This window comes from Chroicocephalus ridibundus, chromosome 4 (assembly GCF_963924245.1).
Source record: "Chroicocephalus ridibundus chromosome 4, bChrRid1.1, whole genome shotgun sequence".
NCBI classification, from domain to species: Eukaryota; Metazoa; Chordata; class Aves; order Charadriiformes; family Laridae; genus Chroicocephalus; species Chroicocephalus ridibundus.
The window spans coordinates 20,987,556-21,010,576 of NC_086287.1; the positions used below are offsets into that span (position 1 = coordinate 20,987,556).

Genomic DNA, 23,021 nt, shown 5'->3' on the forward strand with positions numbered 1-23,021 from the left:
CACTGCCTCCCCAGCCGTTTCTGCCCAGGGAAGCTGGGCTGGGGGTGAGCTGCCAGCTCTGACAGCTGAACACAAAGACCCAGCAGGACACCAACGGCTTGCCCATCCAAAACCTCTACTAGGAGCTTTTTGTCTCGTGAGAAGACCCTGGATGGGAAGTCACGCTGCCTGAACTTAGTTCCTAGCTTTATCATGCATCGATGACTTTAGGCTCATTCCTTGGCTTGTTTGTATTCTCTTGCCTGTGTGTACAACAAGGAGGATGGCGCTTCTGTTCGTGCGTGGCCACCAACCCTAGCTCTAGCACTGCATGCTCTATCTCTTGCAGCTCGGTAGTGAGGTCTGAATTTGTCCCTTCTTATGCTGTTGCAGCAGAGAGCCAGGCGGCTGCGACCTGCCATAGTGTGATGGCAGGGCTGCTTGGTCCTGGGAGAGGCTGTACCTTTCCCTGGCAGCTTGCCTGCAGCTGCTCCTTTCATCACCAAGTGGACCAGGCAGAAGACATCAGGTACCTTAAAAAAAAACAGCCGGGAGATGGCTTCTCTTGTAATCCCACCCCATTACTGGCACCATTTGCCCCAGAGCCTGATGTTCTCTGTGCCTGTTAATAGCTGTAATTAGAGAGATCCAGTTATACTTGGCGCTAGGTACTTCTCTGGTACAAGTTTCTACTTTGTTGCGCCTTATATCTTGTGGGAAAATCAATACAATTTTGTACCGAGTCTAGCAAGTCAAGAGGTTGCACAGGGCCTGGGTTTGTGGTTGCCTACCACACATTTTAGCAGTTATAGTTATTATCATGTATAATGTGGGTCTTGTTAGACTTTCCTGGGTAGCTGTCTGTCTCTTCATATGCTCAAGGTACATCGCGCTGCCTTTCACCCATCCCATTCATATTTATAGATGGGATTTTAATGCAAAGGAGGGTTAAAAGCTGCCTCTTCTCTTGAGCTCTGCCTTGGCCTCTCTGTTGCACAGAGTATGTTCTTCATTTGTTTTTCTGAAAAAGGCTGGGAGGCCTGGGAGAAGTCTCTTTTCCAGGGCGAGGTGGAGAGCTGCCAGCCCAGTCAGGGAAGCGTCTGCCTCTGAACCACCTGCTTGGCCCTGGGAGGCTGGAGAGGAGATGAAAGCGGAGGAGCCCTGGAGTTTGCAGTCTTCTGCATCATGGCAGTGAGAGCTTTTCCTCCCCCACATGCGTTGGCAGAGTCAACACTAGGTCCTAAGTCCTGACTGCAAGATAAGAGCTCACTTTTTATTTAATTGTCCCCTGTTGTCCCAGCCTGCTTCACGGTGTGTTTATGCCTTCATGCATCCACCTTTACCGGGCTTTCAGACAAAACTCCAGTCTCTTCTTTCCTTACGCAGGCTACTCTTGCTCATCTAGAGTCTCAAACAGCATTTAAGTGTTAGATCATAAATCATGGGCATAATTTAAAAACTGTCTTTCGTTTCTTCAAACCGCTGGCCCTGACAGATTCAGACGACTGGTGTTTTCAGCTGGTTACTTGGGTGCTACCCAAGGTGGTTTCTTCCATGTGGTTGTGATTTTTTTTAAAGGTCTGTGTTCAGCAGTGGGGTGGGATGTATCATTTGCTTGCTTGTTTTATTCAGACCTTTCCATGGACTGGCAGCAAGTAACCTGCAGAGCAGCATGCTTTCTTTCTGTGGAAGTTAGCTTGCAAGATTGGTTCTTCTGCAGAGACTATGGTGGGACAGACTCCTTGCTTTCAGGGAGGAGGGTAGAGTGCTCATGGTGGGAGGTTAAGGTCCCACCATGAATCACAAGCGTGTCCCAGCACCTCCCAGAGCTTGCTGATAGCATGCTGTTCCCCATGCCACGTCCATGATGCTGGAGACATGGCCATGAGCAGTCCTGGTTTATAAGCTCTTGAGATAAGGGGCCTGGTAATTTTACGATATGTAGAGTAATTTTGGTGGCCTGTATTTGCTGGGGGAGCAATTCCTTCATACAGAGGGAAAGCTCTTGGGTAGCTGGTTTGTTCTTTGGGGTTCTTACATTACTGACTTGTGTATGTTGTTTGGGCGGTTTAGGCAGAGCTGCCTACCAGATGCTTTTCTTAGAGTAAGCTGGCAACAAAGAAATTTATTTAGAATATTTATTGTTTGAGAGGGAAAGCAAGAACAGCATAGCTGGACCTGACCTGCTTACTGCTAACAGCTGGTTATTGCGCAGCTTTGTCTTTTACTCAACTATCAGATGGCTGAAGCAGGAGCTAGGGAACAGAAAACCGACAGCAACTTTGGTGAGGGTGGTACTATCTTGTTTTGCTTTGTCCTTCCATCTCTTCCGGAGAGGGAAGACGAGCAGGGACTTCACAAGCTCTTTGTGGTTGGGTAGTCTCTGGCAGAGGGGTTGTGTTGCCTGAGGTGCTTCAACTGGAAACTGTGCAAGGGCTGGGCCTGGTGCAAGGACCCGTCTGTGCCTGTTCAAGACCTTGTGTAAAGCCATGGCTTGCACCTTGCTGCTGGGACACGTTTATGGCTGCTGTGGAGAGACAATCCCTCTCTTCCAGACCTGCCTGTGCCTCAACCCTGCCCACAGCTTTGTGCTATTCTTCCTCCCAGGTTTCTCCTTGAATGTGTGCCTGTGTTTTGAGCCTCCTACATTATGTCATCCTTACCCCTTTTCTTTTTTTCCTCTGAAGCAGTATTTTTGTGCTCAGTCTCTTGGGACAGGCTGCCTCTTCCTTCAGATCTTGAAGAGCTTGCAGGGGCTGGAAGAAGCCATTCTGTTCCTCTTAGGCTTTTTTCTTTTTTCCCCTATTAGAAGACGTTTATTGTCTCCAAGTTGTTTTTCCAAAGTAGGGCCACCATTTGCAACTTTTATTCCATCTTTGGCATCCCTCTCTCTTTTTTCGTCTGTGGGCTGCATTGTCTGAATTTGCGGGTACGCAGCCAGCAAGCCAACAACAAGCATGCTGGGTTAGATTTGCAGCCCACTTGTTAATTTAAAAAGCAACAAGTAAATCAAAATGTGGATGGGCTGTGATTTGTAACAGAGCATCAGCTTGCCAGCCCCATTTCCCTAATCTCTTTCAGGCTGGGCGGGCTATGGAGAACGTCAGCATTTTAACTCTTGAGTGAAAACAAAAGGTGGCATTTCACACGGCTGGAGAGATTCCTTCAGTCCCTCCAGAGGCTACGTTTTGTGATGTTGGTGACAGTCTTATGCGTGAGCAAATGGAGGAGCCTGGACAGTCACTGGGGCGAGCCAGCAGGGTTTGCCGTGTCAATGTTCTAAAATCATGGAGTAGGATTCCTGACTTGCGGGTGTGGTGGACTGCCAGCTGAGATGAGCGTTGTTCTTCTAGAGGACTGCAGACCACTTCTGCCTGCAGGACATTTCTGCTGAAGGGAAATAAAATCAAATACTGCAACAGTGGTGGTCTTCAGGGCTCTTTGGATCCTATGGACAGGTCTTTTGGAGGAAAGGGCACCCAATCTGAGACATGTCCAAAGAGATTTGCAGAGGTGAAACTGACTTCTGATGCCTTTTAAATGCAGAGACTCCCAACGGACAGGTAGAGGGTAAATGTTCAGTCATGAAAAGTTGTAAAACTTCTGTCGTGGCTGGCCTCAGTACAGCAGTGCTGTGCAAAAATCTGTCTCTTGGCTTGTTTAGTTTGCTTGGTGTCCATCCTGAGGGAGAAAGAAGGCGACAGGAGAAAAGCTCCTTCAGTGATACTGTTGGAAGGGTGTCAGAGCCTCCCTCATGGTGAATGCATTGGAAATCCACTGCAAATCCCTTTCACTTGACACCTGAGTTTTTCTTGAAAATGTGATGCTGTGATGGGACATACTGATGGTGCTGAGCCCCTTGAGTTCCTCATCTCTGCTTCTGTTGAGTGAATTTCTGGAGGTTTCACAGTCAGGTCCCCAAAACCACCTCTCCCCCTGCAGATAAAGCTCTGTGCTGGAGAAGAGGGACCATAAAGAACATCAGGTTGTTCTTCGCAGGACACAGCTAAGCCTCTGGGTAGCACCTGTAGCCTTGATGCCTACACCTGCTTTAGGTCTTAGCCCTGCGAAAACTTGTGACAAGTACCTTGGTCCTCACTTCTGTGGGCAAAGCCTCTGTGCTGTCCCGCATGTGCAGGCTGGGGAGAAGATAAGGAGATGTGCCTTCTACCCTCACCTACACCTTCATCCCCTCCCTGCAAGACAAAGACGCTGATGCCCACTGGGTGCTCCTAGCTTCCTGCACAAGGCTGGCAGATGTTTCTTGTTTGCTGAAGCTGCGTGGCTCCAGCTACTGGCCTGGGAGCAGCTGCTGCTGCCAGGCGGAAGCACTCGGCGAGGCTTTCCTAGACAGCTTTGAATGGGAGCCAGGAGCCCTCTCGCTACAGGAGAAAATCCACGAGGTCAGGAAATACAGCAGCAGCAGTCCAGCTCCACGCTGGGGCTGTTGGCTTGGCACATGGATCCCAGCCCTCCTCTTCCTGGACGGTGCTCCTGAACGGCTCTCCTCCTCACTGTCTCGCTCAGCTGTCTGTTCGACAGGCCTGCGTGGGTTTTGCAGGGTGCGACAGTTGAGTACTGCAGAGGTGATAAATTTGGATAGTCAGGGAAAACACCAGACATCAGGCTTTCAGATTTTGAAGAGCTTGCAGAGGGTGGAAGAAACGCTGTTCCTGCTCAGCGTGGGACTGGGAGTCTGTGCTTTCATGTTTCCCTCTGTTATTTTGTGGTCAGCTCTGGGCTCTGCGTTAGCTGCTGAGAAATAAAAACTCTTCCTCTTGAAATCCTCACTACAGGAGAAGCTTTCACAACAACCAACAGGCTGTAAACCTCTGTCCGGTGTGTCCCCATACTAAGTGTGAAAACTTGGGGTGTCTGTTACCATCGCTCTGTCAGGAGTCCCACCCTCCCTTCCCTGCCTCTGTTTTTTTGGAAAGACAGAAACATTGTCTTTGGTATGTCTGTTCTTTGAACCAGACCATGCAGTAGTGGTGATGTTCATGTGGCGTTGAGGAACAGCCACCTCTGCATCAAAACCCGTGCATGCAGCCTTGCTCTTCCCATGTTCAGGAGCAAAGAGCGTGATGAGGAGCTGTGAGGTGGTGTTGGTAAGGTCAATTTAGGGATAAGACCAGCTGTCCAGCTCTGTGACAGAGCCTGGCCATATGGAAATCCCCGCTTTCCCTGCAGCCTTTGGCCGGGCTCCCTCTCCTGTGGTATTTGCATGTGCTCTGATGAGCAGTTGGGTCTGCATGCTGCCTGTGAAGAGCTTGCATCGAGGATCCTCTGGGAAAGGAATCAAGTTTGTCTGAACAGTGATTTTAGCACACATTAATTCAGGCAGCTCTCGTGCCCAGAGCTGTCCATCATTCCCCACACTCCCGCTCTACATTAGGACACGTTTTGCGGTGATGGTATGAAACAGTTGGGTGGGCTGGACTCGCCATCCTCTGCAAGCTGCAGAATCTCCCCTGCCATTGCTGGGGCGAGGATGGCGTGCAGAGCTGTGAAGAGTTAGCCGAGGCACCAGCACCTTCTAGGTATGATGTGAGTGAGCGGACACCAACGTTGCAGAGTTCTTGTGTGTGAATTGTTGTGTGCTGGCCGTGAGTGGTGGGGAACAATAACTTTCTTGCTCCCCTCCTTTCCCCCACCTCTTGGGTGAGTGCAGAGTAGGGAGACAGGGGTTTGTGTTTCTCTGGAAGAGCCAGAGCTCAAAGCTGTGGGCTGGGGTGGTGTTGTGCAGGGCTTGCTGGTGTGTGGTTGCTCCTCTGCTGCGCAGTGGAGCTCAGCTGGGTTCTGGAGCACGGGAAGACCCTTAAGCTGTTGTGGGTGACGGCCTCCTGCTGCAGTGTGGACCGGGAGGCTGGTGTGGCTGTGTGGGCTGTGGGACAAGCAGTGCCTTACACTGGGGTGGTCTCGAGGGATGATTGCCTCCTCGAGGACTCATGTCTTCTCCTCCTCATATTGAGTCTAGGCTTTTCTCACTGCCTTAGGAAGGCCCACAGACCTGTGTGGTTGTACAGTTCCCCTTGAGCGTTATCACGGTAGCTGCTCCATCATCAGGACCAGATGCAGAGCAAGGTCCATCGTAGCCACTGCAGGCCTTTATTTGCAGCTCTGTGTGTTTTGCAAGGGGTTGCAGATCTCCCTGCTCTGTATGCAAGATGGGAGCTGCTTGCAGAGTTTCTTCAGACCCGCAGGACCCCTCTGTGTTCAGCTGTGAAGCTGTTTTGCTGCAGGAGTGATCCCCAGCAGTGTCGATGGAGACAGTCAGTCAGTGTTTGCTCCTCAGTCCCCATTTCAGCCTGTCACCGTCCCTCATGGTAATAGTCCCTTCCCATCTGAGAGAGATGAGAAGCCTGGGGTGGGGATTTCTCTTGTCCCTGAGAAGTAGTGTGTGTGAGAAGTCCATATATGTGGGGGACAGAGCAGAGCAACGTGTGCATGGTCAATTCGTGTGGTCATTTAGGTTGTTTCCTGTAGCCTTGCTTTCAACCTGCATCTCTTCCTTGGCTGCCAGAACAGAGGCACATCAGACTTTTTAGGTAAGCAGTGGCACTTTTGGGTATGGACCTAGGGTATCACATTATTTGCATTTCATTTCCTCCACCATCGCTGCTTTTACACTGTGTTTAACGACCTTCAGCTTCTCCAGCAGTGAGGAACGGCACAGCAACCAGAGGTCTTCCTTGGTAACGTGCTTATGCTCTGGTTGCTCTTTTGCACCCCCTCCCTTGCCCTTCTTCAGGATCCTGGATGCTGAGAATGGTGTGAGCTTTGTTTGCCTTCCCGCTACTGAGCCAGCAGCTCAGAAAAGAGCTTTGGCAAGAGGTGGTTGTGTCTGACTGCTCCCAGCTCGAGTGGATGATTGAGCTGTCTGAGTGGTTTAAGGTTGCAGTCAGGTAGGGATTGAAAGCAGAAAGTTCTGGCCTGCTTTCCATTAGATGTTTGCTGTGTTAGCAAATGCATCAGATGCAGGCTGAGTCTAGAGTGGCTTTTGGTGGCACAGTTTGTACCAGCTTCCAGGGTTTCAGGAGAGGGCTGGTGAGCCTGGAGAGGAGGGCAGAGTGATTTAACTGACTGGGGAGGGGGAGGGGGTGTGTGCGTGTCTCGTCGGCAATGGTGTTGCAGCCTGTGTTGAATGGTGACCATCCAGGGCAACCGTGAGCTCGTCTTCGTGCTACCTGCTGTGTTTCGGGTGGCTTCCCCAGAGCTCGCAGATGATGCCTGTGGAGGAGTATCTGACCCTGGGGTGACTTTCAGTGGGCAGGGCTTGTAGTCCGATGAGGGTGGATTTCTATTTAAACTTTTGGGGTTTTGTAATCTTCCCCAAATTAAAGTTCCTCTTTCTCAGCGGAGCTGGGGCAGAAATGTAAGGGAGGAGGTGTGTGGGAATGAATTTTCTCCTGCTGAAGGGCCATGGCAAGTACACGGTGTTGCGGAAATGTGATTTGCTCCTCCTAACCCTAATCATCATTCACAATTAGCACCTTCTGTGATAGCAACCTAGTTTTAGAGCTTATGGGTCAGGATTAAAGGGAGGGCCAGGGACAGGTGATGTTACAGTGGGGGTCTGCTACAGGCCACCTGACCAGAAAGGCTGAGCAGATGAGGCCCTCTGTAGACAAATAGGAGCAGCCTCACGTTCACAAGCCCTGTTCCTCATGGGGAACTTCAACCACCATGATATCTGTTGGAGGGACAGCACAGCAGGGCACAAGCAATCCAGGAAGTTCCTGGAATGTGTCGATAATAACGTCCTCCTCCAAGTGATGGAGGAGACAATGAGGAGGGGTGCCATGCTGGACCTTGTTCTCACCAACAAGGAGAGGCTGGTGGGGAATGTGAAGGTCAAGGGCAGTGTTGTCTGCAGTAACCATGAGATGGTGGAGTTCAAGATCCCTAGGGCAGTGAGGATGGTGCACAGCAAGCTCGCTGCCCTGGACTTCAGGAGAGCAGACTTTGGCCTCTTCAGGGACGTGCTTAATAGGGTACTGTGGGATAAAGCCTGGGAGGGAAGAGGGGCCCAAGAAAGCCGGATAATATTGAAGGATCATCTCCTCCAAGCTCAAGTGCGATGCTTTCCAACAAAGAGGAAATAAAGCAAAACTACCAAGGCCTGCATGGAGAAAGTGGAGAGACTCAAACTCAAAAAGGAAGCCTACAGAGGGTGGAAGAAAGGACAGGTAGCCTGGGAAGAATACAGAGAAATCCTCCAAGCAGCCAGGGATCAGGTTAGGAATGCTAAAGCCCCAGTAGAATTAAATCTGGCCAAGAATGTCAAGAGCAACAAGAAAGAATTCTATAGGTGTGTCGCTGACAAAAGGAAGACTAGGGAAAATGTGGGCCCTCTCCGGAAGGAAACGGGAGACCTGGTCACCTGCGATATGGACAAGGCTGGAGGGACTCAATGACTTTTTTGCCTCAGTTTTCACTGGCAAGGGCTCTAGCCACACCGCCCAAGTGACAGAAGGCAAAGACAGGGACTGGGAGAATGAGGAACTGCCCACTGTAGGAGACTACCAGGTTCAAGACCATCTAAGGAAGCTGAAGGTGCACAAGTCCATGGGACCTGATGAGATTAATCTGCAGGTCCTGAGGGAACTGGCAGATGAAGTTGCTAAGCCACTATCCATTATATTTGAGAAGTCATGACAGTCTGGTGAAGGTCCCACTGACTGGAAAAGGGGAAACAGAACCTCCAATTTTTAAAAAGGGAAAAAAGGATGAGCTGGGAACTACAGGCCAGTCAGTCTCACCTCTGTGCCTGGCAAGATCATGGAGCAGATCCTCCTGGAAATTCTGCTAAGGCACATGGAAAATAAGGAAGTGATTGGTGACAGCCAACATGGCTCCATTATGGGCTAATTGTGCCTGACTAATTTGGTGGCATTCTACGATGGGCTTACAGTGTTGGTGGACATGGGGAGAGGAACTGACGTCATGTACCTGGACTTGTGCATGGCATTTGACACTATCCCACATGACATCCATTTCTGTAAATTGGAGAGACACGGGTTTGATGGATGGAACACTCGGTGGATAAAGAATTGACTGGATGGCTGCACTCAAAGAGTTGCAGTCAACGGATCGGTGTCGAAGTGGTGACCAGTGACAAGTGGCGTTCCTCAGGTGTCAGTGCTGGCACTGGTGCTGTTTAACATCTTTGTCAGAGACATGGACAGTGGGATTGAGTGTACCCTCATCAAATTTGCCGATGACACCAAGCTGTGTGGTGTGGTTGACATGCTGGAGGGCAGGGATGCCATTCTATTAGGAAGAAATTCTTTACTGTGAGGATGGTGAGACACTGGAACAGGTTGCCCAGGGAAATTGTGGATGCCCCATCCCTGGAGGTGTTCAAGGCCAGTCTGGATGGGGCTTTGAGCAGCCTGGTCTAGTGGGAGGTGTCCCTGCCCGTGGCAGGGGCATTGGAACTAGATGATCTTTAAGGTCCCTTCCAACTCTAACCATTCTATGATTCTGTGATTCTTCATAGCATCTCTTGCTCATCCATGGGGCATGCCAGCTTCATCTCATGGGAGCAGGGGTGCACCTTCCGCAGTCATCCTCCCTTTTGTGATGGACAGCACACTGAGAGGCATTGGTAGCTGGAGGACGGGCAGAGGGTGTGGATGTGCCACCATCTCAAACCAGCCCTGTGGTCTGAGGTTTAATGCAGCCTTGAGGGTGAAGACATGGTGCTAACAGTGTATTTGGCAGGGCTGGAACTTCTTCCCCGCTCCCGTGGGCATTGACATCCAAACCACACTGGCCAAGGCTTTCAAATCTATCTAGTGATTTTTGAATTGCTAGCTTGAGATAAGGCAAATTAGAGACAGTGCTGACTACTTCTGGAAAACCAGACCTCTTAAATCTGTTACTGTAGGGTTTACTTTTGATTTACACAGCTTGTACTTTTGTTTTCCTATCAGCAACACTCCCTTAGCTCTTGAGGTTTGCTCGGGGAATGTGTGAAATTTGCATCCCGACTGTCAGGCTGAAGGATTGCAGCATATCACAGGATAAACATAGTTTTATATTCAGTTTGATGGATTATTTTGCCTGTTTGAAAGTAACCTTCATTACTAGCAGAGAGTATTGGGTTAAATAGCTCTGGATGCTGCCGTGGTTTCATGGTTTTAGGTGAGGCTATCTCACATTTGAGACACCCAGAGCATAAAAGCAAAAAGACAGTGGATTCTGGAGGCACAGTTTGGAGTGACAGGCTGAAGTAAGTGTAGTTTTCTCTGGCCAGATTCCCAGGGTGGTCAGACTGCTGGGTGGGAAGAAGGCAAGAAAGCCTTTGACCCTTGGGGCACACAGGCCATTCCACCATCTCCCCGTTTGCAGGCCAGGCTCGCTGGGGTGGTCCTGGAGCAGGATACCCTGTGGTGGCAGTTTCACGGACAATTTTATAAACCTATGTTAAATGCATGTTGCGTCCCTGATTGGTGGCTTGCTGGTTTTCACCCCAAGGAGTGAGGGCTGGCTCTTTGCCATACAGAATAGCGGTGAAGTGGGTTTACCTTGTCCCATCCTCAATCCCTACGAAGTCAAGCAGCTTAAAAGGTGATTAAAACCTTAAGGGGTGCATCCCTTCACCTCTGCTTTGCAGAATTAGGTGTCTCTTGTGTTATGTGCCAGATCCCAGACCTTGCTGTCTCTACCTTGCAGTAAGTACTTGGGTGCTCCTGGGATGTGCAGAGGGCATTGGGAACGCTCAGTACCCAGGGAATGAGGCTGTGCTTTGCAGATTTCTGCCTTCCCTGGCAGAAAAGGGGGGGCTGACCACTCAGCCCTGCTGCAGAGCAGGCGGTGATGGGGAGGGACCCCCTCTACTAACATGGTGGCCATATTTCTCCTTGCAGGTGGTGGTGCTCCTGGAATTCCTGAGCTGGAGTCGGCTGGAAGATGACTGAATATAAGCTGGTGGTGGTGGGAGCTGGTGGTGTCGGAAAGAGTGCTTTGACAATACAGCTCATTCAGAACCATTTCGTTGACGAGTATGACCCCACGATAGAGGTAAGCGGCTCTGGGCATGGGGTCTGTCTCTCTGTGTGTTTTCCTCTTGCTCTTCTCCACTTTGCCTCCAACCCAGAGTGTATTTGGCTTGGTCTCAAGTCCCTGAACTTGAGCAGGGATATTCATCTGCTTCACAGAGCTGTTCTGAGTTGCTAGGTGCGTGTTTGGAGGTCACAATGACTGACTTGTGCCTCCTGCAGAAGGACAGTGGTGTCTGCTGAAGAGAGATGGTGAGGGAGGCAAAAGCAGGCAGAGCTGGGCAGGACCTGCGAGGTAGCACAAAAGTCCTCCTTTCTGATGAGACAACAGCGTAGGGAGGGGTTAAAGGCTTGGGATTGAAGAGCCATTTTGTGCCTGTGCTTCCATTTCTCCTCCTGTGAAATCAGAGTAAATATATTGACTTCTCACGCAGGATGTTTTGAGATTTACTGCTGAAATGGGTTTTATCAGAGCTTGGTAGTGTTATGTGTGTCCTGTAGGTTGAGCAGCTGAACTGTTGTGGTTCTCAGAGTGTTGCCTCTGCTCCATCTTGAGGAGGTAAAGGTTGATGTATGGGTCTCATAGTCGGTGTGAATGGTAGCACTGACCTGTCTAGCTCAGCACCCTGCCTGGGGAGGCTGGCAGGGACCCTGTCCTCCTCCAGGCTGTGCAGAGGCAGGGTCTGGTCTTCAATCTCCGTTACACTATTGTTTTCTCTTTTACTTTTTAAAAACATACTCCATTCTCTGACCGCTTTCCCCGTTGCTAGCGAGATGCTAATTACACCCTGCATGACTTACACCTTCATTCAGGGGAGATGTGGGCAGCAGCTGTGGCTCTGCATGAGGAGTAAGTCCACCCTGGGAAGGCAAATTGCAGCTCTGTCATGCCTCTTGGACAATAACCTTCCTGTCTGCAGTCCTAAAGGATTCTCTGCCAGATGTGTATAAATGCAGCTGTGGTTGCTGCAGTTATTATTATCATAATGGCTAAAAGGCCCCAGCTGGGACCAGAAATCTATTCTGGTAGGTGTTGTAAGTGTAGTCCCCACCCTGAAGAGCTTACAACTTAAATAAACTAGCAAGACAAGGCCTGGTAGAAAGGCTGAAATAGTCTTACAATCCTACAGATGAGAAGGAGAGAAAGCACTTAAAAGCACGTGCTATTACATCATTTGGCCAAGGTCACCTAGAAAGTCCGCGGCAGAGGCTGGAATTTAATTTAAGGGCTCCTGAGTTTCTCGGTGCTGCACCTTGCTTATGGATGCCGTTGCCTTCTTCCCCTGCTCCTCTTCCCTCAAGTGCTCATCACCAGTGGCATCATAGGCTTTTCTTAGAAGCCTGTTCCGGGTTTTTGGCAAAAGAGCTGCTGATGGAGAGCAACCGCCCTGGGGAGACATCTGCATGGATGGATCCTCTCTTGGACCTTAAGGTGGGCAGAGGCAGCTGTGACCCAGTGATGTGTTGGATTTTGGCATCCTATTTTTTTTGTCTCTAGCTGCCTCCCTGCTGTACGTACCCTCCAGGGAATTTTCTCCATGTAAACAGGCAGTGGGGAATGTAAACCTTGCATGGCATTTCCCAGCACACCCTCCTCACCCTGCCCGCTCCTGTGCCTCAGGAGACGCCTGCTCTCCTCCCCTGCTCTCCCCAGCCCCACTCTGCTCTTCTCCTCCTCCTCTTCTCTTCCTAAAGCAGCCATGAGCCGCTCTTCACCCCTCTCACCCCTGATGCTTTTCCACCTGCAGATCCCACCAGCCCTGATGCCTTTGCAGCTCCCTTGGTCATGCCCCACATCCCCTCCCACCCCGGCCATCTTCTCACTCATTCCAGGGTGATTCCTGTCACTTACGCTTCATTTTATGGGGATTTTAGGATGCACAGAGAGTTACCTGCCAGCCATCTGAATGTGACCAACAAACCACCCTGCTGTGACTAAGCTGCTTTGGATTGTGCCCAGGAGCTGACTCTTGACTGTTCAGCCAGCTAACAAACAGCACAACAATGCTGAAATGAGCAGGATAAAAGAGGGGGTAAAAAAAAGTATATGTTCATGGGGCAAAGGCTTTACCTATCACTTAAATGAGTCGAGGAGGGATGGAGAAGTGAGTTTGTCCCCCCTCTGGGGCAGAGACCCTGACTGACCCCTGCCCGCCCTCCTGATTGACTAGTGCAAATACCTGTCTTTGTAACTCAGTGCCAACTGACCTGTTACAGCACACACTTGCACGTGTGTTCTTGGGCTGCCGAGGACCCGTAAGACCTTTATTTTGTGAACGGGAGGGCCAAGGCACCAAGGAAATGTATGCTGCTGGCAGTGTCCCACGGCGAGTGAGCAGGGATGGAGTAAAGAGTCAGACTGTGTTGAGAAATTCTTGGGTTCGTCTTCCAGCTTTTAGCAGTCAGGTACTAACGAGCTTCCTGAGCCTCTGGTCATATTCTGACCGTAGCATTTACCAAATAGACCTCTTGGCGTGGTCCCCCGGCGTACATGGGGTGCTCCCAGCATCCGTCTGGGGATCCTGAGTCTGAACCCCAACTGGACATTGCTTTTGCTGCCTGGCACTTCACAGCTGGGTTGGGCCACTTTTCCTTGTGCAAGAAGGTGGGGTAGGACATGGGGGGCTACAGAGGAGCATTGAGGCTGCAGGGTGCCAGTGCCTGGACACGTAGGCTGATGGCAGCTACCCCTGCAGTGGCAGCCAGGTCACCTGGCAGCGTGGCAGGGATGGCTGAGCTACCGTACTGAGCATCCCGGAGGGATTCGGATGAAGCTGGGCACAAAGCAAGGGTGGGGGAAGCTTGTTCCCTTCCTTTGGGGAGCGTGTTGCAAAGCATTCTCTGCAAGACTGCTAATGCCTTTGCTTCGTTAGTGAGCAGCCTGTTGATGAGCTGAGCCAAGGTGTGGGATTGCCTCTCCATAGGTGTGCTGTCTGCTGGTGAGACCTCCTGTATTTGGGAATTTAACGATTAATTGTGAGCACATGTGCTGAGAGGCTGGTTGTCTGGCCACAAGCCAGGGTGGAGGGGTGGGAGGATGCTCTGCCCAGCAGAGCACTGGGGTCCCCTTTGCCGATCCCTGCCAGGCACTGGGACCCCAGAGGTGGAACCAGTGCTCTTCTGCCTTGCACCAAGGAGGCTCCAGGTACATTATTGATTAGAAATGGGAGCGCATCCCTGCAGGGCAGCCATCCAGTTGCCTTCAGAACAGCTGGCTGGAAGCCAGTCCATCACTCCACGCTTATTCCCGGTGGGTCATCAGTTCCCCTTTTTGGGAAAGCACGGCTCAGAAGGTCGTGGCGGAGTAGATGTCATCTTCTGATTTTGTAGCCCTTTCTGCAAGGTGAGGAAAGACTTTAATTAGCCCCAGTAGATGATGTTGTTGCAGTAATGAACCAAAGGGTGGAGGCTGCATTGGCCCCATTCCCTTTCCGTGCTGCTGCTGGTCCTGTCGGTGACCTTTGCTGCGTCGGCTGTTTGTCTACAGACCTGCAAAGCTCATCTGATAACATTGTTGTGGTCGTTGGAAGAGCAGCAGACTTTTGAATTAATTTTAAACTGCAGCCGTAGCCTCTGTGAGTGGCTGCAAAGAGCTGTCGTGGTCGTTTTGCTGACTTGCACCTTTTTCTTACCTTTGGTTTTGGCTTCCTTCTCTTACTGAGAGTCGAGGATACTGCACCGTACCCAGGGGACCACTATTGGAGAGGGATGCAGCTGTTCATCAGCATCCCCTGATGAGACTGGGCACACGGGGAGAGGCATGGTGGGGAGGAGTGGTGCTTTGAGGAGCCTGCCTTGAAAATGAAACCTTTTGAGGGATGCCCTGGGTGATTTCCAGGCCTTCACGCATCTGGGATAAGTTGCAATTGCCTCTGCTGCAGGGAAAACCCCCAACTTCAAAGGACCTGCCTGGATAGTCCCTTACCTCTCCTGGAGCCCTCTGGGCACAGACTGGTTGTGGGAAACACCCTCCTCACAGCGTGGTATTTTTTTTTTCTCTCATGTTTGAAGAAGAGGTTTACCGTCAAGCCCAGTTTGCAGCCTTACTGGTGGCATATCGCCTCTGGTGCCCGACCAGAGATGCATTGGAGGTGCTGGATTTCCAGGTGATCTTAAACACCTTCCAGCCCTGCAGATCACAGGCAGTGGCTAGAAGCCCTGGCCGGCCAGAGCTGCCTTTCCTGGGTGTCCCCTTCTAGCACCTGGGCTGGGCGGCAGCAGAAGGGATTAGTCGGGACTAAATAAAGCTTGGGAAAATAGTCGTCAAGGGCTATGTGGTGTGGTGGAGACAAAGCTGCCCCTGGTCTGACAGAGGCAGGGCTGGGAATGAGGAGAGCAAGCCAGGGGCTGTCTTCTCCACGGCTCTGCCAGAGAAGGGGAAACCTGCCCAGCTGCTCCTTTTTTCCTTTCTTTTTTTTTTTTTTTAACTACTTCTTTTTCCTTTCCCTCCCATTTTTAAATCAGCTATTTAATGGGAGCTAAACCCCGGCAGAGCGTGACCTGGCATCTTCCCAGGGATGCACTTGCTGCATCCCTGCGCTTGGCCCGACCCGAGCCCTCCCTTAATGCATCCTCCTCCCTTTCTCTCCCTCTCCTGGCCTGCAGGATTCCTACAGAAAGCAAGTCGTCATCGATGGAGAGACCTGCTTGTTAGACATCTTGGATACTGCAGGGCAAGAGGAGTACAGTGCCATGAGAGACCAGTACATGAGAACGGGGGAAGGATTCCTCTGCGTCTTCGCCATCAACAACACCAAGTCCTTTGAAGATATTCACCAGTACAGGTCGGTATCCTGGGAAGGGCCCCTTCCCTCTTGTCCTGTGCAAAAGGGAGGCCTTGCCGCTGCGCCCTCCTGCCCTCCCTTTTAGATCAGGCCCTGCGGTAGAAGCACTGGCTGCCAGCAAAGACAATTAGCTCAAGTGGCCATTCCCCAGGGAAGAGAAGGAGCAGACGGCTAATGTCAGAGACTCCAATAAAACCCATCCGAAGGGATTGCTTGTGGCCTTTGGGGACTCAGTAATGTAATGTTTAAGTGTTTATGGTGACTAAAGAGAGAGCTGATCCTCTATGACCCCCTCCCTTCCCTCCCTAATTAATGGAATTGCTTTGTTAGTGCAATCGATCTCAGCGGCTTCTGCTGGGCCTGGGAGCTGGGAGAGGAGGCTGGGAAGGGCAGGGAGTGCTGCTGGCGAGGCTGCCGTCTGCCAGCCCCAGGCATGCGGGGAGAGGCAGTCCTGGCACATTGGAGCTCGGTTTCAACCGGGGCAAAGACGGAGCAGGAGGAGAGTCAGAGCCCCATCGAGGTGACTTGCCCAGGAGCATGCCCACTGGGCAGGCAGTGGCAGAGCAGGGACCCCATCCCGGCACGGTCCTGCTTCGGCTGCAACCAGGTTACTCGTCCCATTTCTCCCCTCTGCTGCCATCACCCCTGCAGAGCTGGAGAGCCCAGGAGGTGATGTAAACGCAGCAGGAACGTTCACCGGTTACCCCAGTGCTAGCTTAGGGAGGGATCTCTGCTTTGCACCTTTTTTTTCTTTTTTTGAGGCTTGGCTGTGATGGTAAGCACTTGGAGAGGATGCAAGAGATGGCTCTGCCTATCCCCACTGTCCACTGCCCACCAAGGGACCGTGTACTTCAGGCCCTCATTATAAACCTGGGTCCCAGCTAATCCTGTAGCTCCGAGCACAGGCACAGCCCTTCCTTGTGCCGCAGTCAGAGGCGCTGCTCCGAGCTGTCAAGATATCTCAGTCTTCAGCTAGCAGGCTTGTTCCGTGTAATAACTATACGGTTGGACTAATTTGGCTTGTTTTAACTGAACTGGAGGACAAAGGATGGGATTTTCCTAAAGCACCTGAGGGATTCAGCAGCATTCATCCTTGTGCTGGGGCTGGTCCCTGTGAATCACTCGCAGGATGGCTCGATTTCAAGCCTCAGTTTTAATCATGATGTAAATCACTGGCTTTCATCTCATTTCGTCTGTGCTCTTTGTGTTTGCACTTTTAAAAGAACATTCCCCAGAGAAATGCTGGCTCTCCCTGGTTAGCAACCATTAGGAGGTATCTCTTTTCAGCTAAGTGTAGCCCGTGCACTAAATTTAGTACTTGCGTTTGCTGATCAGGATGTTACATGGAACATGTAAGTGGCTTTATGGCATATTGTACATATAGTCAGACTTCATTTCTAGGTTCTACTGCATTAAAAAATGATGATTGATTTTTTTATTATTTTTTTTTTGTGTGTGTGTGATACATGTCCAGTTGCTTTTGTATGGAAATTTGAAGTCAATTAAAATGCAGAAATCAGCATTTTAACTAATGCTTTTATTAGTTAAATAAAACCATGTTAAATGTTCTGGGTGCATGAGCAAGTAAAAAAGAAAAGCTGTTTTGCATTTGAAGTTAAGTGATTTATTAGGCAAAGGAAGTTATTATCTATCAGGAGGGAATTGAATGGATTGTTTGCGGTCATAATGGCCTTTAAGATTTTTAGAAGTGGTAGATCTCATCCTCGCCCACCTAATTTTAAATCCAATGTTGGAATGAAGAAGCAAGCATTACAGCTTTTTTTTTGCTTCCCAGTTGGTTTCTCAACTTTGAGTGACCTGAACTAAACTGAAAGGAAGCAAATATTGCCTGTGCATCTGCAGAAAAGGTTACGGCTGCCAAAAGCTGGTTTATCAGCTCAGCAAATTCTGGTTGCAGGTGATTTTTTTGGTTTTTTTTTTTTCCTTTTTTTTTTTTTATCCCCATTCAGGGGGATTACTCGATCCAAAATCTTGGAAATAACACAGGTAACTGTTTAAGTATGCATTTTTCTTTAACTTAAACTATCTTAAACTCATAGCTTAATATAGATTGTCATAATTTCGAGTTGTGTTTTGTAAACAGTTGTATTTAAAGAGCAGAAGTATGTTTAGTTTTAATTTCCAAAAGTGCCCTAGCTATTTTGCTGTTTACTCATGTATGTGCCATGGTCATTTATGTTCTCTTGAAAGCCCAACACAAGGCACTTGGCATGAACGAAGCGCAGTGTAGCTGGTGGGGAGTGTCCTGGAACTGCCCGCTGATGCCTTTTCTCCCTTCATTTTGGCACCTCTTACTCTTACAGGGAGCAGATCAAGAGGGTGAAAGACTCTGATGATGTTCCCATGGTGCTGGTGGGAAATAAATGTGACCTACCTGCTCGGACAGTTGAGACCCGGCAAGCGCAGGACCTGGCCCGGAGTTATGGCATCCCCTACATAGAAACGTCTGCCAAAACCAGACAGGTAGGAGGAGGGTTTTAAACAAAATCTTCTTTTTCTTCGCTTCTCCAGTGCTGTCCTGGAGAGGGAGGAACGGGCAGACACCACCTTGCAGACAGATGGGTGCAAGGGCCAGGGTTACTTGCTTCCTGAAGGCTAAATGTTCCATCAGGATGTTCCCTCCCCTCTCCGGGCTTGAGCCTCCGTTCCTAAGTGCTAATTCATGCTCTGGCAGCAGTGAAGGGAAGATGCTTTCTACAAGGCTTTCTCCAAGGCTCTGGAATAACCCCCGTAGTCACTGCAGGTCAGCTAAGCTCAGGGGACTTGGCCAACCTCATCCATGGTCTATTTTGGCAGACCTACATGCAGACTATACCAGTGCTGGAAGGAACATGTGGGGCTCCCAGAGCACAAGGGTGGAAGCGGAGCAACTGATACTTTCAGTGGTCTAGTGGTGGCTTTTTTCTTGAGTGGTAGACCTCATTCAGGCTGCTGAAAGCTGATGAATCTCAAGGACTTAAGAGATCCTTGGCCTTGTGGTTGCTCATTCGAACTTGCTCGCTGTTTGGTGGCCACAGTAAGATCCCTGTTAGTCTTCCCAACTTGGTTTCATGACTTTAAGTCTGCAACCCACGCTGGTGGAAGACAGCGCTAGGGACACCTAGTTGGGGAGCAAAGCCCTCTCGTCTCTCCACTGTCCCCTCTCGAAGTGGGATGCTGCTTCAAGCGATGCTTTTCTTCCAGGGCGTTGAAGATGCCTTCTACACCTTGGTGCGGGAGATCCGTCAGCACAAGCTGCGCAAGCTGAATCCCCCAGATGAGAGCGGCCCCGGCTGCATGAACTGTAAATGTGTGATATCGTGACTACGGTGAGTTTTGGAAGCAGGAGATGGGTTCAGCGGGGGTATATTAGACGTGGGGCAGGAGGTGACTGCAGACGCACTCGTCTGCAAAGAAATGCAGCACAAACAATTCCAGCAACGCATATTTTTTTAATGAAACACATTTTTGACTGAAATAGCATTTTTCTGTGAAAACATAGGTAAGTCAAAATTCCCCCTTTCTTGAGGAAGTGTGTAGGAGGAAAGGGTTGTTTGTTTTTTCTCCTCATTTTTTGGAACAAAATTCTACAGAACTGAAATAAAAAAAAAATATGTGCTTTGTCATACTTTTCCTGGGAAAACTCCTTCCCATGCCACCCCTCTGAAAGAGGAGTTAAGCTGGTGTTGCAGGTGTGCGGCTCGCCGCGCATTCACCAGGCTGGCCCTAGGAAGAGTTCAGACGAAGAGCAGGGTGAGCGCGTTGCCTCCGAATGCACTCGTGCAAATTGCCTTGTCCTAAAGCTTCAGAACAGACCTGTTCTCACCGTGAAAGTCTTGTGTTCCTCAGAAGAGTTTTCCCCATTATTATTCCCTTGGGATATTTGGAACTGATGCAATGTTGAGAACTAGCCATAAGGGGGCTGTTTCGCTTTTATGAATTGTGCGTGCTGGAGCCAGAAACAGTGTCGTTCAGATTGTCCGTGTTCGTTTGCCTGTTTTTCTCCTTTTTCTTTCCTTGTTGTTGGTTTTTTTTTGTTTTTTTTTTAATGATGAGTTTATTTAAATCATTGCAATCCTGCTGGATAGCAGTGAGGAGGAGCTCTTGGTGACTCTGTGTGAGCTGGGTGGCCTTAAGCCAAACGCCTGGGAACATCTGGCTGTGTAACCAGCTCCTTCCATGGCAGTAGTGGAGAGAGAGGCAATGGGGGATGAGTCCACTGGGGAGAAGTACGTCTAAGGACATCTGGGACCGGGGTGTGGGAGAAAAACCTGCACAAACATTACCCTTAGCATCTTTTGGGGAGTCTTCCAAGCACCTGAACTGGCCCTTCCCCCCATTGCACAACTGCTGGAGTCCTAAAGAGAAGCGCATCGTGTTCAGAGATGGTGCTAAGAGGGTCTCACTGAAGGTGGAGGTGGGCAGCTGGTGTTCCTCCGTTGCTTTTTGAGACAAAGGCTGTGAGCGCAGCAGAGTTCTTCGCTGAAAAAAAAAAAAATATAAAGAAACGCTGGCAGCATTTGCTTCCTATGAGCAAAGAAACCACCCGAGCACCCCACCCCTCCGCTCCCAGCCGAGGCGTGCAAGGTCTCCTGGGGGACAAGCTGAATGCTGTGCCCAGCACACTTATCGTTGCTAAGGGAGGTTTTCCAGATGTTCGGGTCCTCCAGATGTTCAGGACCTTTTCCTCCGGATGGGGATGTGAGCTTGGGGCTCGTTTCCTGCTCTGGCTCACAGCTGACGGCATGGGCTTGGCGGATGTGTCTGCTCCCCTAGACCGACTGCCAGGATCCCAGTCCTCGTCACAGCCTGGTGGCCAGCACCGGCATGGGCAGTGCCTTCAAAAAGAGGGGCAAGAAGGAGTGGGAAGGAGTCTCTTGGAAACACTCCCCTCTGTTAAGAGAGCATGCCCTGTGAACTGCCCACATCTTTTTCTGCTCAGGCAGAGACTGGAAATGAGACATCCCAGCTTACTCTAGCTGCAGTGGCCAAGAGCAGAGAAGGGAGGAACATCAGGGCACAAAAGGAGAAGTAAGGCAAGGGCACACTGGGTTTTGGGGAGGAGAGGGGTGGGTGTGTGGCCAGGGAGATTTGGCTGTATTTGCCCTGGACTCACTTTGTGGTTCTCATCATCCCTGGAGGAGGGAGAAAGATCTCACCAAACAACGCCCCTTCCGACGACAAGGTTTGGGCAGAGGCAGAAGGTCTGGTGAGATGCCCGAGGCTCACCCATCACTCCACAGACCATGTGCTTGTTCCCTTCCACACACATGCAGATGCTTTGCTGAGCTAGGTCCAGACCTCCAAAACTTGTATAGCCCTTTGCTTTCCCTCTGTGGTCACTGGAGGGGTTATCCCAAAATGTGAGGGGTGGGTAATGGAAACGGCCCCACTGGTTCTGACAGCGAATGGGTGCTAATGAGTGTCCTCTTCTGGTTTCAGCTGACTGGACCGTGTCTTGGAGAGGTTCCCACTGTGCAGAGTGCAAGGCAAGAGGTGAAGCGAAGGAAGAAGCAAACGGATTCAGGGGAGGAGTATAGGGGGAGGGGGAGAGGAAGAGGAGGAAGAGGAAGAGGACAGGGGGAGCATGAAGCCCCTCCAAGGACTATCTCGCACTTCACCCAAGCCTGCCGCAAATGACTTTTTTCTTTTTTTTTTTTTTTTTTTTTTTCCCCCCCTCCCCCCCCTCCTTCCCCATCCCCTCCTCCTTTGGCTTCCTCCCTCCCCGGCGACTGTACAGAGCCACAGATTGAATCACAGTAAATTATTATTTGATGGTCTCGACAAACCGTCTTGATGGCTGTGTCCTCCTTCCAGAGGGTGCTGCTGCTGGTGGTCCAGGAGGACCGCTGGTGGGACGGTGGGGAGGGAAGGGCGCTGAGATTTACTTTCCACAGACTGAGGTCATGCTGTAGACCGTGAAGGCGATTGGGGTGGGGTATCCTTCAGGGAAAGAGCTCTCTTTGTCTCCAGCAAGTCGTCGTCATGTCCCCGTCCTCCCCAGCCCGCCTGAAAATCTTCGCTGGCCCCAAGTTTTGGTGGGGTGGAAGAGTGCGACTAGTCCAAGCCTGTTCTTGGCGCTCCCGTGGGCGCTTTGCCTTCAATTTAGTCCTTGTGGGATTTTTTTTATGGCCTCAGATGCGATGCCTGGAAGGGAAGAAGCATCGGGGAGGAGATCTGAGAGCTTGGTTCGCCTCAGCTGGTGCCAGTTTGTTGCTTCCTTGATTTTTTTCTAGGCAGCTCTTTCTGGCACAGCACCTCCCAAATGTTTATGTGCTCCAGAGGGTAGAATTAGGCCTTTCTGCTCCCCTCCAGCACCTAGCTAACGCTAACACCCGCATAGCGCATACACCTTGGATGCTCCAGTCTGTCAGCAGTGTATAATGGTATGCAAATCCTCGTCTGCCCTGTGCACAGCTTAATTACTGGTGAGCATGTAGCAGAAGGGCTCTCCTGCACTGCAGACAGCTGTCTGGCTATCCTAACAACTAAGACTAAAGGATTCAGACTTCCAGTCCTCGGGTTTAGAGTGGGTTAGAGTGTTTTGGATAAGGGCTAATCTGTTGGGAAGCCTGAATTCGCTCAGCCCTGCTCCTTTGGGATTTTTGCCTGGAGTCTGACTGGCTTTTCTCTCCCGTGCCTTTCACTTGCAGAGCCAAGACAAGGCATTGCACTGAGTGCAGCGGGCTGCTTGACGCCTTTCCCTTTCCCAAGCTATTGCACAGGCTCATTTAGCTGGCATCCAGAATTAAGAGCATCAAAGTGGGGAGGTGATCCAGCCGAGAGTGGCCGGGAGCCGTTCTGCACGGGCTAGCCCAGGCCTGAAAAGGCGCTGGGTTCGGCAGCCGAGGCCGGCAGGGTTTGGGAGCGGCGAGGGCAGCGCGTGAGTCACATCCCTCACACGGCAAAACCCGTACGGAAACCCGGGTCAGCCCTGGCACAAAGCCACAGCTCACCCAGGGGTTCCCAGCATCCATGTGGGCAGCCTCCTGTCCTCTTCCTCGTCCTCTGTCATGCCAGGCAGCAGCAGAATTAAACGCCAGCACTGCTTGGAGTTGCTGCCTTTGCTTTTGGCCCGGGCAAGAGAGGACTTGTGCTAATGGCTTGCTTTTTGTACCGAACTGCTGTGGGGCACAGCCCCCACCCTGGCTGCAGCTGCCTGGCACCCAGTTCTGCAGAAGAAGGGCTGATCCCAGCTTGAGTGGGAGCAGTTACCCAAGGGAAGAGCTGGCCTGCCTTTACCTGGGTGTGC

General features: G+C 50.8%; 1 protein-coding gene across 1 annotated transcript in view; it reads left to right on the plus strand.

Moving 5' to 3' along the window:
- HRAS (HRas proto-oncogene, GTPase) overlaps window positions 1-21,548 on the plus strand; it is a 46,844-nt gene extending 25,296 nt beyond the window's left edge. The window contains exons 2-6 of the mRNA XM_063332920.1: window positions 10,854-11,007; window positions 15,591-15,769; window positions 18,094-18,253; window positions 18,974-19,098; window positions 21,212-21,548. Of these exons, the coding sequence (XP_063188990.1) occupies window positions 10,897-11,007; window positions 15,591-15,769; window positions 18,094-18,253; window positions 18,974-19,093 (570 nt within the window). The 5' untranslated portion in view covers window positions 10,854-10,896 and the 3' untranslated portion in view covers window positions 19,094-19,098; window positions 21,212-21,548. The remainder of the gene's footprint in view (window positions 1-10,853; window positions 11,008-15,590; window positions 15,770-18,093; window positions 18,254-18,973; window positions 19,099-21,211) is intronic.
- The last annotated feature ends 1,473 nt before the right edge of the window (window positions 21,549-23,021 follow it).